Source organism: Carassius auratus, chromosome 2, assembly GCF_003368295.1.
Source record: "Carassius auratus strain Wakin chromosome 2, ASM336829v1, whole genome shotgun sequence".
Taxonomy (NCBI): Eukaryota; Metazoa; Chordata; class Actinopteri; order Cypriniformes; family Cyprinidae; genus Carassius; species Carassius auratus.
The window spans coordinates 10236136-10251642 of NC_039244.1; the positions used below are offsets into that span (position 1 = coordinate 10236136).

At 35.1% G+C, this 15507-nt stretch overlaps 1 protein-coding gene across 2 annotated transcripts in view; it reads left to right on the forward strand.

Moving 5' to 3' along the window:
- bpnt2 (3'(2'), 5'-bisphosphate nucleotidase 2) overlaps positions 1–14975 on the forward strand; it is a 50203-nt gene extending 35228 nt beyond the window's left edge. For both annotated transcript variants that reach the window (XM_026282739.1, XM_026282747.1), the window contains 4 exons: positions 11203–11362; positions 11611–11706; positions 12153–12314; positions 13530–14975. In XM_026282739.1, the coding sequence (XP_026138524.1) occupies positions 11203–11362; positions 11611–11706; positions 12153–12314; positions 13530–13798 (687 nt within the window). In that variant the 3' untranslated portion in view covers positions 13799–14975. The remainder of the gene's footprint in view (positions 1–11202; positions 11363–11610; positions 11707–12152; positions 12315–13529) is intronic.
- The last annotated feature ends 532 nt before the right edge of the window (positions 14976–15507 follow it).

Consider the following 15507-nt stretch of genomic DNA (forward strand, 5'->3'; position numbering starts at 1 on the left):
TTTTTACTGTAGAGGAAGTAACAGTACATCCGTCTAGTTGCAGATTGTAATCTACAAGATTCTGTGTAGTGTTTTTTGGTCCAATAATTAATATCTCTGTCTTATCCGAATTTAATTGGAGAAAATTATTCGTCATCCAATCTTTTACATTTTTAACACACTCTATTAGCTTAGATAATTTAGAGGTTTCATCTGTTCTCGTTGAGATATATAGCTGAATATCATCAGCATAACAGTGTAAGCTAATTCCGTATTTTCTAATAATATTACCAAGGGGCAACATGTACATTGAAAATAGAAGGGGACCTAGGACGGATCCTTGTGGCGCTCCATATTTTACTGATGATAAATGAGATGACTCCCCATTTAAGTAAACAAAATAGTAGTGATCGGACCGGTAGGATCTAAACCCCTCTTAGACCCTGCCCTTGAATACCTGTATTTTGTAATCGATCTATGAGTATGTCATGATCTATGGTGTCGAACGCAGCACAAAGATCAAGTAAATTCTTTACTTGATCTTTTCCTAGTCTTTTACGTTATAGTATTATCCTATCCTAGTTTATATCAGATGCAAATTCATTTATTAATATTTCGCTTCTGTCTGCTCCCGTCCTGTCTATCCACAACTTTTATGCTTCTGTCATACTCATTGTAGGTCACTTTGGATAAACTTACTTACTTACTGCCCATTATGCCTCTGGCATGTAGGGCAGCAACGAAGGTTCTCCACTCTGGTCGATTCTGGGCTTTTTTCTGGATATCTCCCCATGTCAGGTTCATAGATTTAATTTCTTCCTCTACTGTGCGATGCCAGGTGATCTTGGGTCGTCCTCTCTTTCTTCTGCCTTCGGGTGTCCAATGAAGGGCTACTCTTGGGATGCTGTCGTGTTCTCTTCTCAAAACATGTCCAATCCAGTTCCAGCGCCGCTTTGTTATGATGTTTGCCATGCTGTCTTGTTGACATCTTGTTAACAGATCCTTGTTTGATATCTTGCTTGGCCAAAAAATCCGACAGATTCTTCTCAGACTCCTTGTGTGGAAGACTGACAGTTGACGTATGTCATTTTCTGTCATTCTCCAGCATTCTGCGCCATACAGAAGAGTGGATAGAACGCAGCTCTGATATAATTTGAGTTTTGTCTTGTTTCTGTATTGCTGAGACTTCCAGATGTTGTTTAGCATTCTGAATGCATTTCTGGCTTTGTTTATTCTATTTTTAATGTCATTATGTGCACCCCCATCATATCTTACAATACTCCCAAGATAGGTGAACTCATTTGTTGTTAATAGAGCTTCTCCATTTACATGTATTGGTAATAGATCTGAGATGTTTAGCGCCATCACTTCAGATTTTTTCTGGTTTATTTTCAGGCCAACTTGCTGTGCAAAGTAGCTGAGACGTGATGTTTTCTCTTGCATGTGTTGGTGAGTGTGTGAGACAAGAGCCAGATCATCAACAAAATCAAGGTCTTCCAATGCTGAGAAGAGGGTCCATCGTATACCTCTTGTTTGGTCTTCTGTTGTGCGGCGCATCACCCAGTCGATAACGATGTTAAAGAGCAATGCTGACATCACACATCCTTGTCTGACTCCTGTCTTTACCTGGAACACCAGGCTACTGCTTCCCACTCGGCATTTAAAGTTGGCATAGAAGGTCTTGATGAGGTCCACTATGTGTTGTGGAATTCCATACAACCTTAAGATGTTCCAGAGGCCTTCTCGGTGTATACTATCGAATGCCTTTTCAAAGTCGATAAAATTGATGTATAATTGCCTCTGCCATTCTGTGCATTGTTCTATGATGTTACGAAGTGCAAATATTTGATCAATACAGCCCCTCCCCTTACGGAATCCTGCCTGTTCATTCATGAGTTTCTTATCCACTGCCTCTGTAAGACACTGCTCAATGATTTTTGCCATGATTTTGCTTGGTATCGATAGGAGTGTAATTCCGCGCCATTTATTACAATCTCTCAAGTTGCCCTTCTTTGGTATCTTTATGATAATTCCTTCTGACCAGTCATCAGGTATTTCTTTTCCCTCCCAGATGGTTTTGAATAGTGGTTGAAGTATTTTGGAGGCGAGATCTGGGTCTGCTTTAAAAAGCTCTGCATTCAGGTTATCTTGGCCAGGGGCTTTTCCATTTTTTTGGGATTTAATGGCTGAGACAATTTCTTCCTTTGTTGGTGGTTCAATGCTAATGTCCAGGTCATTCTCTGCATGCTGGATATTTGGTTCTGTTGTGGGTGGTGGTCTGTTTAGAACTTCCTGAAAGTGCTCTGCCCATCGGGCTTCTTGTTGTGACTCAGTTGTCAATAGCTGACCCTTTTTGTCTACTATTGGTGCTTCAGTTGTTCGTCTGTGTTTGCCACTCACTATTTTAGTGATCTTGTAGACTTTTCCTTGCTCCCCTTTCCTAGCTGCCTCTTCTGCTTGACTTGCAAGATTTTCTAGATATGCCCGCTTGTCTGCTCTAGCTTTCCTTCGCACTACTTTGTTTGTTTCTTGGTATTGTTTCCTGTATTTTTCTTTAAGCCGTTCAGACTTTGCCTCATTTACTTTCTTCTTTAAGGCCCTTCTATTTTCTACAGTTTGCCATGTGTCATCACTTAACCATTCCTTCTTTTCCTTGTGCTTGTATCCAAGACAGGCTTCACTGGTCTTCACATAGGTTGTTTTGGTCTGTTCCCACATAGTGTTGATAATAAAATAACCTCTGACCTTTGTGTCATTTAGCTTTCCGACATCAAATGCTTTCTGGCTATTTTTTTGCTTCCTGTTTTCTTAAGCTTTATTCTCAGCACAGCTGTGACTAGGTGGTGATCACTACCAACGTCTGCTCCTTGTTTGACCTTAACATCAAGTAAAGAGCGTCTCCATGTGCCATTTATCATGAGATGATCTATTTGATTTTGATCCTTTCCGTTTGGAGAGTGCCATGTTAGTTTGTGAATGACCTTGTGTTGGAACAAGGTTCCCCCAATGACGAGGTCATGCATGGTGCAAAACTCTGCTAACCTCTCCCCATTCTCATTCATGGCACCACAGCCTTCCCTTCCCATCGCCCTGTCGTGTTTTGTGTTGTTGTTTCCCATTTTGGCGTTTAGGTCCCCCATCACTATCCTCATGTCATGTCTGGGTGTAGTTTCCAGTACAGCCTGTAGTTGTTCGTAGAATTCATCCTTCCTAGTGTCATCGCTGTCATTTGTTCGAGCATAGCACTGGATGATAGTTGTGTTAATTTGCTTCCCCCTTAGCCTTATCTTCATGAGCCTACTGTTGACAGGTTTCCACTCTATCAAGCTCTTTTCTACTCCTTTCTTTAGAATGATGGCTACTCCTTCCCTATGTTGGTGGTCATCTCTTCCTGAGTACAGCACTGTTTCCCCTGTGCTTGTTGTGAGTCTCCCTGATCCTGTCCATCTACTTTCACTTACTCCAAGTATATCTATGTTGTATCTTCTCATCTCTGATATCACTTGTGCTAATTTGCCTGTATCGTACATTGTTCTTACATTCCAAAATCCTATCCTAGTCTTAAGTTTGGCATTCAGAATTTCCACCTTCCTGTCACTGGCTTCCTTTCGGCTTTCACCAATGGCGTTCATCCAAGCATCTGACGATAGCCCTGGAAGTCCATCACGCCCAGTAGCGTCGATTCCTTCTGTTGCTGTTTCCGTAACGTGCTTGTTTTTACAAGACAGAGTTGTTAGCCCTGTGCTAAACCTCCAACCTGGAGGACTTTGGATAAAGATGTATGCTAAATCATTAATATCCCAAAAAATTAACTGAGAAAAGAATTGCCAGTGAAGGGATTCAACATTTTTTATTTCAACAATATGTTGTTGAATTTACATTCTTACATTGAAGTAGGGATAAATATGTAAATGCTAATACTTACGACCGATGGGGTGTACACATAGACCTATTCTTTAATGTCAAGCGGGAATGTTGAATGATACGAATAAGACGAGTAAAATGTGAACATTGTCATCACCTATCTGAACAACAGGTCTAAATCTAGTGCCGTAAGAAAAAAAAAGAAAAAAAAGCAACTTTTATAAGAATATACCTAAATGGTCACAATCGGGAATTTTCACATTCATATGCTGATTTTCTTAGTGATTCGGTTACACAGGGATTCTGTGTGCACATTACTTATTTTTTTATATATAGTGTCGAAGTTTAACAACCTCAAACCTGAATTTCTAATTTTGACCGCAATGATGAGATGTGTTTCAGTTGAAACTGTTAAACTGCACTGAAAAAAAACAATATGCTATTTACTTAAAAATATATAGTGCATCATTTTTGCATCCCTTTTCTTAAGTAAATGTAACATGCTATTTTAAGCAGTGTTACCTTAAAATCTTTAGTTGACAATTAATAACATATTTGAGTATCCCAATGAACAAATGTATTAATTGGTGTAAGACATGTTTAAGACAAATATTTTAAGTAAATTTTACTAATACATGTATTTATAAATTTAACTAAAACTAATAAATGTAAGTTATTTCTACAATAAAAGTCTTGCTTGCCCCATTATAAAATTTCAACTAATTTAGATTGATAATTTTAAGTTTTTGTAGGTACTGCTCAATACTTAAATTAGTTATATATAACAATGAGTGGAAGTCATGACACTGGTGAATATTAAATGAAAAATATTTTTTTACAAATGAAAATTAAAATATTTTTAACATTTTTACAACAATTTAAATATATTAAACAATGCTTAGGGGGTTGTTTGCTTGTTTGTTCAAGTGCTGTGAAGTGCTGAGTATGTAATGTGCGGTGTTGTATGCTTTTTGACTTGCATGTGTGAGTTTTACAATGTACTGTGGCGTTACATGCATTACATTAAATGCATTACAGTTTGTATCGATTGCTAACCCACAATTCGTGAAACAATTCACCATTTTCTCACATTTATAAACACAACCTCAAAACTACACACCAACTCGTGCAAACTTCAAACTTCCAGGTCAAAATCAAACAGTTTAGTCAAAAAAAATGTTTTCTTTTGTCAGACTCAAACTTTGGCCACAGACTATACACAAACCTGATGTTCAAGGTTTCAAAACACTGTTACAAAGACCTCCTTTTGGGAAATAGGAATCCTTTTGGTAGTCATTGATTCTTACAGTATACAACAAAAATGAAGGATGCGGATACAGTAAAATACAACTATAAACTTTAAGAAAAGTTAACTTTCATTACACTAGTGTAAAGCGATCTTACAGTAAATGAAAAGCACTACGAAAAAAGGCAGAAGGCCAAACAACTGATAAAAAATACACGTTGGGGGAATACTGTCAGTTAAATATATTGGTTTAAATAAAGAATATAATATGGATAGTAAGGATACTTTTAATGTAAAATATATAAAATATAACTACAGCCGTGAGATGTACAGGTGGTCATTTTAATATTTAATTTTTTGCTTTTAAATAGAGTTATTTTGGAACAGCCACATAGAGGCCCTGCAAAATGTCTTTCCTGCTCTGTGTCTGAAAGTACCATAGATATGTGTAAGGTTTATGACCATACCAAAGCACAGTTCTCAAATTGCAACTCTAGGATGCATGGGTCCACAAAGCCATCTGTCCTGAACCATCTTAAATGCTGAATACAAACGAGGGTCTTTCTCTGAAAGAATTCTTCTAAAAGATAAATCAACTCCATCTAAACTTCACAGTCTATGCTGTGACAAACAAAGCTCCTCAGCATACATTTAAAGCAAAAAAAAAAAAAAAATGTTTTCTTTTAAAACATACAGAAAGACTTTGGCATCATGTTTCATTGTGTGTGTGTGTGAGAGAGAGAGGGATGGTATTAAAACTTTGAAGATCATTCTAAAAATAATAACTTTAAAGAATACAAAGTGATTAATGCATAACACATCTAATATAATATAATCATATATATAATATGATATAAATTATTAATTATTATATAATATTATCTAAAAATATAAATATTATAGGTAATATATATTATCATTTTGTTGAATTAGGAATCAGCGGACATCAGATGTAGTGGGGTTACTGTTTATTTAAACATTACATTAATGTTAGCTTTGAAATAATGAACTCCACCCTCGCTGTGAGGGGTCTGTGAAGCACCCCTTCAGGTTTCACATACAGGAGAATACCCCTACTAGGACCTGTGAGATTCTGTTTATCATTTAACTTTTTTAAAAGAAGGGTATGGTGTGTTTTATAAGTTCGATTAACTTAAATGTTGAATACTTTGTTTAAAATATGTTTATGTTGTTGAAGTATATGTTTAATACACAATTAAAAATGTATAATAAATTATTTGCTTTGGTTTAGTAACATGTTTGTTACTGTGATGTGTTTTATAAGTTTGATAAACTTGGTGAATACTTGTTTAAAATGTTTTTGCTTTAGTAACGTTATCATGTATAATTTTATATTTTATTTATTTTTTCATATTGTTTAAAATCATGTGCATGTCTGCTTGTTTATATGATTTATAATGGCATGGATATTATACTGATATGTTTTTTATGGTTAAATTTATTGTAGTCATAATTCGGATCGCTTAAAAACAAAATTTAATGAAAAATGTACGTGCATGCAGCATTTTATTGTGTGGGGGTACTGTAGGTATACAGTAAAAAAGAATTATACAGCTTTTGAAAAAGGTCAGTTATACTACATGATCTTTAGAATGTCTACAATGTTGGTAGATTAAGGGGTGATACAATAATCATTAATATGATGTGAATATGAATATAACAAATATGAATATATATATTGTTTTCCTGATCCTGGTAAAATGTATATTTTTAGTGATGAGTAAAATTATTGTAAATGTTTTTTTTTTTATATATTGTTTTGTGAATGTATAATTTGTTTATTTTCATTTAAAAGAAAATAAGACTTGGAGAAGAATGAATGTGTACACATGCATGAGAGGGAGAGAGAGGGGGGGTGCAGAGAGAGACATGAATGCAAGTATACCTGCACCACGTGGTTCACAGAAGATGCGTCTTCGGACAGACATCGCTACGGATAATATTGACGAATCACCCAGAAAAACGACAAATGGTCACGTCATATGGATAGTTCACATGTTTTAACACAAAGGTAGAGTGTAAAGAGATGGGGGTTGAATCTCACCGGATGGTCACGCACACACAGGATTTATCTTTCAAATAAAGGACACCTTTTGCCGAATGGTCACGTACCGGAGGTCCGGTGTCTATTTCTCAAACAGGTGACCGTCACACTCGTCATTAGGACAATGCCTTACGACGTGATCTATTTCGGAAACAGATGACCAGTCACAGCTGCCGATTATTCACGGATGGCGTCATTTCACGCTGATGACGTATAACCTGGATTTATTACGAACAGATGGCATAGCATAGCAACACCTGTGACCATTAAAAGGTCATAGGTCAAGGACAGGTGAGGAGGGCCAAGGTCAAGAGGTCAAGTACTAGTGGGGGAGGGGTCAAGGTCAAAAGGTAAAGGACGAGTGGAGGAAGTGTCAAGGACAAAATGCCAAGGTCATGTGGGGGAGGGCTAAAGGTCAAAGGTCAAACCCATCAATCAAATCTTGGCATATCGTATAACCTAATAACTACTCTCTTCACAAGTTCGACAGACTGAAACCCATAGCCTTGCATGTGGGATGGCTCTGTTATACAGTTATACACCAAAAAAAAAAAAAAAAACAGAGTAATTTTCGATTATAATTTAACTTTTGATCTTTATGTACGTAATACTTTTAAATCAACTTTTTTCATCTCTGAAATATATCCAGATTACAGTCCATGCTGCATTTTCCAGTAGCTGAAAAATGTATAAATTGTTAGCAGGGGCATCAAAATTTCTTTTGAGCAAACTTCAGTGGGTACAAAACTATGCTTAACAGAGTAATAATAATGAATCATTAGTGTGTCATGTATCATGATTTTTAAGTAATTGATTTATAGAAGTAGCAAACTGAATTCATGTTGTTATTTTTAATAAATGGGAAAACAAATATAAAACAGATTAAACATATTGCCAATAGATAATTCAGGGTTTTTCCTGGGTCAAAATTGGTCTTCGGTGGTGGCTGACCGACATGGTCATCCACACACAGCAAAGAGTACCCTAGTACCCACAAGTTATGCAAGTCCAATATTGACAATAAATGTTAAATTTAAAACAAATACAAAGAAACAGGTTTTTTTTTATCCTATGCATGAAAAAAACGATCACTGTCATCTTTTCTTGCTCTCTTTTCAAAAAAAGCTTACTGACTGAAAGCTAAATATTTCCATGACTGGCTTTCATAGTTAAGGAAGATAAAATCCTTTTTTGATAGACCTGATAATTATTTTAGTATAATCATATCAATTAAAAACGTAATGTTAAAAAGGTGTAATAGTGTATTTTTCCCCATATAAAATGTTTAGCAGCTAGCTATAGCAACAGATCTAGTTTTATCTCACTCCAGTCTAACTTTAAAATAAATTATTTTAGAGATAATTTACTACACATTGTCATAGGCCTATACATACTGTAGATTATTAAGGCTAAATTTTACTTAACACTCTTGCTAAATGGGGTAAGCACACTTACTTTCTCATTCTAGATGTGTATGTTCTTCTAAGAAGTAATGATTACACCGATTCAGACACTGACGGGCAGACCAATTGCTTTAACCATTCATTATAATGAATTGGCTCAAAGGAGTCATTAGGTCACAAATCAGACTTTAGCGGACGTATTGTGTGGGAATCCTGGCTTTTAGGACATCGCGAAAGATTTGTCCACATACACAAAACGCCTCATAACTGTATAGATTTATATATATATATATATATATATATATATATATATATATATATATATATATATATGATGCTGAATAATGTTTGGTCCCAATTTTATTATCATTATCATTAACAATATTATTATTATTATTATTATTATTATTATTAGTGTTCCACTGTATGAAGAATTTTTGGGTATAATATGTCGCAGTTCACTTTATTTTGCTATACTCACCTGCATAAATCTATTATAGTGCCCTGCACCTACTAGTAAAAAAATATATCTGGTGTCTGAATAATTGCTGGTTTGACTGTGCAGTAATTCTTGGTAAAAAGTAATTCAGTCAAGAGCAGTGTGTGATTTTCTTTCTTTCATTTTCTTGGATTAACATTACAGCAGCTATATAGCTAAATTAGGCGCAGTCACTTTAAGAGACGATGAATCCATCCAATATAATACACGTCAATTTTTTTTCTAAACTTTTTACTTTCACTTAAGACATAACTGACAGTTTTTTTTTTTCGAACATACTTTCCAAGACAGTATGAATTTGACGGTATTTGTATTTGACGGTACAAGAGCAAAATAAGGCAAATTCAGTGTTTATGCGTTTTGAGACGCCTCTCTCTGCATGAGCTCTGAACACCAGAACACCGCGGTGCTGAATTGGGCTCTTTCACATCCTTTTCTGTTTGTTTAAACTGCGATTTGTATTTGTTCATTCAGGTGCAGGGGGAAGTTCGAGGAGAACTTCACAAAGGAGAGCTCTGTTCAGTGTTGCTGTCTGTGAGACGCCTCTCTTTCTCCCCCCCCCGGCGGGCTCACCGAACATAGCGCGCGAGGAACAGCTTCTCAGTTGAGCTTTTCCGTGTCTTGTGTTTGAATGCTTTAAACTCTTTTTAATGTTTATATCGACACGTGGCATGGCTTAAAAACACGTGAAAATGGTAAGCTTTTGTGACCACAATCAACAGTGGCCTGTCAACTGTCCTGAGCGTCTTTTTAGGCTGGCCTCAGCCAGACGGCTGAGATCGCCAGGGGCACCCCCTCAGCCGTGTGCCCCTATAATCGTCACTACCTTTCACCCCACTAGCGACGACCCTGGGATCAGCTGATTTTGATGTGAGGGAGAGAGCAAAGACAGAACTGAAGACAGGGAGTGTCCGCACGGGGTTGGGGCGCTGTGCTCGTTCTCTCCGTCACTCCGTCAGTAGTCTGTTTCACTCACAAAACCCAATTACAGATCAAATAAGGCTTTGGCGGGACAAAAAAATTTAAATGTAGGAAAAACCCTACAATTACATGAATACATGTTTTGTCTATATACTTAATGAATATTAGCTGGTTAGTTAAATGATTTCAAATGAAATACATTTTCAGGGGCTGACTTGATGTATAACCAACGTATTGTTGATTATAAAGGCTAAAAAGCTAAAAAAAAAATATATATATATTTCATTGTATATAGATATACAAAAATGTTTCTTGTCGTGCTTTTTTCGTTTAAAATTATGTAGGAAAAGTAAAAGATTAATTTATGACGAGTGCACCTCAAAAATCTAAATTATAACAGGAGTTTTGACCTTTGTTTAAAAAAAAGACTTCTTCGTTGCCTTTTTCTCTATCACATTTTAGAAATCATCAGAAATTAACTGAAATCATCAGAAATCAACTTAAAATCTCAAAATTCATCCTTTGAAACCCATTTTAAATCCAAACATTTTATTACCATGTAAATGATACATCAAAATCATGTAACAAAATGTTTTCAGTCATGAATTGCAAAAATGTAGGTTTGTATCATGCACATTCAAGTCTTATCTTCAAAAAGGTGAGTGACAGTTAAGGGGTTAATTTAGTTCCACATAATGTACATTATTGTTGCTCCTCTGTGCCCTGCCTTACTGAATATTGTTCTGAAAAGCAAAGGTGTATGCTGATTGGCCAGCTATCCAGTGTGTTGTGATTGGCTGAATCCCTCAAGCATACTGTGATGCCGTCTCCCGGCACGAGACAAAACCAATAAAACCCATTACAAATGAGTCATTTGTTGGATCCAGTGGGGACATAATTACTTGCTATAATAACTTATACGGCCTTTTTATGCATTGCATTACTTATCGTAATGTGTGAACAAAACCATGTCTGCATTTGTGATCAGAGAAACGACAAACAAGAAGTGCTACTCTACACTGCTTAAAACTTGTGTTTGAATCATCAGTGGCAATTTATTTTAATATGTAAATGTACTTACAGGCTGAGAGTCAGAAGCACCAGACTGCCCTTGCAAAGTTTGAAATTGACCCACTTTATAGATAGGTTTCTAACAACTAAATTCAAGGGAAGTAACCAGTACCACTGCATAAATGTTCTCAAGTGTGGTTTCCATTGTTTGCAGGTGAACTCAGAAGAACAGGCTAATGCCGAGGGTGAGGCCACTGTGTGGACACACATCATCCCTGAAGAAATTCTGGCAAAGATCTCAGGAGGGAAGGAAGTTCCTGCAGAAAGTATCACAGTGTGGATTGATCCACTGGACGCCACTCAGGAATACACAGGTCTGGTGCAACTCTTTATTCCTAATGAAAATCCGTTGCCATTAAACTACAACCATTTCAGGAAAGAAGCAGGTAGAAATATATCTTGGATCACATTATTTATATAGGTTATCTATGTTTGAGTTGTATTTTGTGGTCTTGTAGTTTTATTGTGTTAGTTCTGCTGTTATAGCAGGAGGAATTGTTTTATGTTTATTCAGTGCACAGGTGCTGTACCAGGATGTAAATCCTGTTTGTGCTTTCAACAGAAAATCTCCAGAAGTATGTCACCACAATGGTGTGTGTGGCTGTGGACGGGGATCCTGTTATAGGTGTGATTCACAAACCCTTCACTGGGTACACAGGTGTGTTAATTTGAGGTTTACAGACATATTCAAAACCAGATTAAGCAGGTGGTTTTGGATCCTGGATCCAGGAGGCATTATGGGAGTGCTGTGACGTTCAGAGTAATAATTGATTTGTGATTTACACGGTTAATTTTTTGCAAATTTTTTGTAAGTTATTGGTAACAACAAATATGTGATTTTTTGACAAGAACTACACAATGTTTAAAAATGTGTAATGATTAATTGTATTAACAATATTTTAACATGAGAATTTAAAATAGCTTACTATTATAATTTCTATTACGAGTTATAGTGTCTTTAATGACAATTATAATAGTAAACTATTATCTGTAAGGGCAGTAATGGGCATTATAACCGACACTGTTCTGTTCTGACCTTGTTTTTTTTTTTTTTTTTTTTATTAATTCACACTGTGCTGCTCAAACGTACGTTCTCATCCTCAGCATGGGGTTTTGTTGGAGAGGGATCCAATGTGGTACCTCGTGCTTCCTACAACACAAACTTTCCTAAGGTGATCGTTTCACGCTCACACTCGGGCAAGGTGAAGAGCTTCGTTCAAGTGGCCTTTGGCAACAATACAGAAATTATACCAGCAGGGGGTGCAGGTATTGCATTCTATAAATCACCCTCTTCTGAAAAAAAAAAACATTTCTACCAAAAATGTACATTACCATTCAAATGACTGGGGTCAGTAAGATATAAATAATATAAATTACTAAAATAATATAAATGCTGTTCTTTTAAACTTTATAAGAAAAGTCTTAAGAAAAAAAAAAAGAATCTTAAGCAACACTTAATGTTTTTCTTTTTAACATTGAAAATAATGTTTGTTTGTTTTTTAGCATCAAATCAACATGTTAGAATTTTTTTTTTTTTTTTTAAGTATCATGTGACACTGAATACAAGTAATGTCTACTGAAAATTCAGCTTTGCCATCACATGAACATTACATTTGAATATATATATATATATATATACATACACACATATATATACACAAATATATATTATCACATTAAAAAATAGATTTCACATTATTGCTGTTTTACTGCATTATGATCAAATCAACACAGCCTTGGGTGAGTATAAGAGACTTCTTTAAACATTTTCAAAAATCAACTCCAAACGTTTGACTCTTGGTAATGTATTAAACACTATTTTTGTTGTTGTACAAATATAAATATCAAATATCAATACAAATATCAATAATTAATATCCATACTCATTTGCTAAAATGTTCTGTATATTTATGCAACAAAATATTGTTGATGTATTTATTTTGTAATTTGTATGTTTTTTTTTTCTTTTAAATAGCTTTTTCAAGACTTAAGTTATTTGTAAATGGTTGATGCAAGCGGTAAATCCAGTCAATGTCCACATTAAAACAGAACTGACCCAATTTACTTTTTAAATACATGTTCCTGGTGCTATTGTGAATTAATTATTGGTGCATGTTTTACATAGTAAAAAAAAAACCTTTGAAATGGTTCAGCAATTATAGTTTAATATAAATGTTTATATTTGATTAGAATTTTATATTCTTTGCTATTAATAAACATTTAAATATTTAATATAGTTTAATTTAACTTGCCCCAGCTCAAATAGTATTTATTTGTATGTATATATTCAACCTCAAATTGTCACCCAAATTTTCACAATCCACTCAATTCCAAATGGATACAATTTCAAATCCTATCCTAATATAGAATATACTTATTCACATAGATACAGAATTTAATATTTTCTAATTCTCTTGTAGACTGCATTGAGGGAAAAACAAATGCAATATTTGTGTCTGTTTTTTTTTTTTTTTTTCAAAGGATATAAGGTACTAGCTCTTCTAGACCCCACTGATGAGGAACAAGATACGGCCGATATTTACATCCATGTGACGTACATCAAAAAATGGGATATCTGTGCGGGTGATGCCATCTTGAGGTCTCTTGGTGGTGAAATGACGACTCTCAAAGGAGAGCAGATTGATTACTCTGGGACAGAGGAAAATAAGGGCGGCCTGCTGGCAAGCATTAAAACTGACCATGAGGCATTGGTGAAAAGACTTCCACCATGGGAGGAGAACAAACAATAATAAATCATTGCCCTACCCTGTCCCTAACACTCTCATTTTCTTCAGTAACACACAGTTGTGTAGACATGAGGAAATAAAGAAAAACTTGCGACTGATCCAACATAAGTGAAATGTGTAATTATACCTGTATGAGTCTGAAACCTGTTACAGGTTATAAACAAAGCAAGTGTGCCTTTGAAACGGTTCATTAGCTATGTATTTTGTGACACATTTATAGAATATTTAAGTGGATATTAAGTAAAAAGTGCAGCATCAAATCATGAGGTCACCTTTATTTTAATCATTAAAGAGCAGGTCATATCAGAGGTGTTAATTTTGTCTTAACAGTGTGGGGAGGGGGGTTTTAAAGGGGACTCAAATAATACAGGTACTACTATTAGTGTAGCAACCCCACCCAACTGCTACTAAAAACTAGCCCAATCACATTTCGAGGGGGGTTTCCCTGTAAAAATTGTGTTCCAGGGGGAAAATACATGGTTTTCGGTGTGGTTCCTCCGGTAAAATTCACATTCCACATGCTAAATATCTTTACGTGATGTGACAGCAGTTTTATTACAATAATTTTATTTTATTTGAGGTGTAAATAGACATAATGTAAACACACTAACTAGCGGAAGTGTTTGTGGGCAGGTCAGAGTGTTCGTATTTCACGGGCAGGCAGAGATTATGCAAATGTATTACTTTGTGCATATATAGGTAACCTGCAGAAGATTTGAAAATATGATGACTCAATGCGGTACAGAGTCAACTCTTTATTTTGAGGGACAATATCTTTATTTATCATGCGCTTTTTTTGATAAACAACTTTGCAGACCATTTACATTGAAAGATAGCTACGTTTGTAAATATTTCAAAAAACCCATATGGACCTTCTCTTTAATATATTTAGGTGAACCAGTAGCTTTATTTTATTTAATTTCATGTTTGTTTTTTGAGAGTGTTGTTTCCTAAATTGCTGGTTTAAATGGTTTTGGGTGAAGATTTAACTGTGAATCCAGAGATAACTTGAATGACATCACTGTGCATAGCACTGTTTCTCATAAATAACTCACTGTTCCCCTTGGTGACGTGTTTTCAGTTCTGTGTATCAGATCTCAATTTGTACTGTTATACCCTGATACCTGAATTGCTGTATGATTAGACTACATAGGTTTAAGCACCACATGCAAATAAAAATGTTAAGATCAAAGTCTTATTTTGTTTCTAAAGTTAAATTGGATTTAATGGAGTAGCTATCACCGGGTGATTCATTCATAACCACCATCCCAGTTGAAAAAAAAAAATGTAAACATGCATATATATATATATATATATATATATGTGTGTGTGTTTGTGTGTGAGTGTGTGTGTGTGTGTGTGTGGCCTTGTATTTGCCCTTTTAAAGACCTTGGCTGGATTTGAGGCATGTAATTTTGATTTACATTGATAGACATCTTCATTCTGCTTTTAATAAATAAAGGTGGCTTTATGAAGAGTGAACCTTAATTGTTTGGTAATAGCATACACAGCTGTGGACAGGGTTTATTCTGAATATATAGGTGCATATGAGAAAAAAATATACCATGGAAAGGTTCTTTATTTTTTGTAATAAAAAAAAAAAACTTTCTTATATTCTAGATTCATTGCACAAAAACTGAAATAAATAAATAAATATATATATATATATATATATACGTATATATATATATATATATATATATATATATATA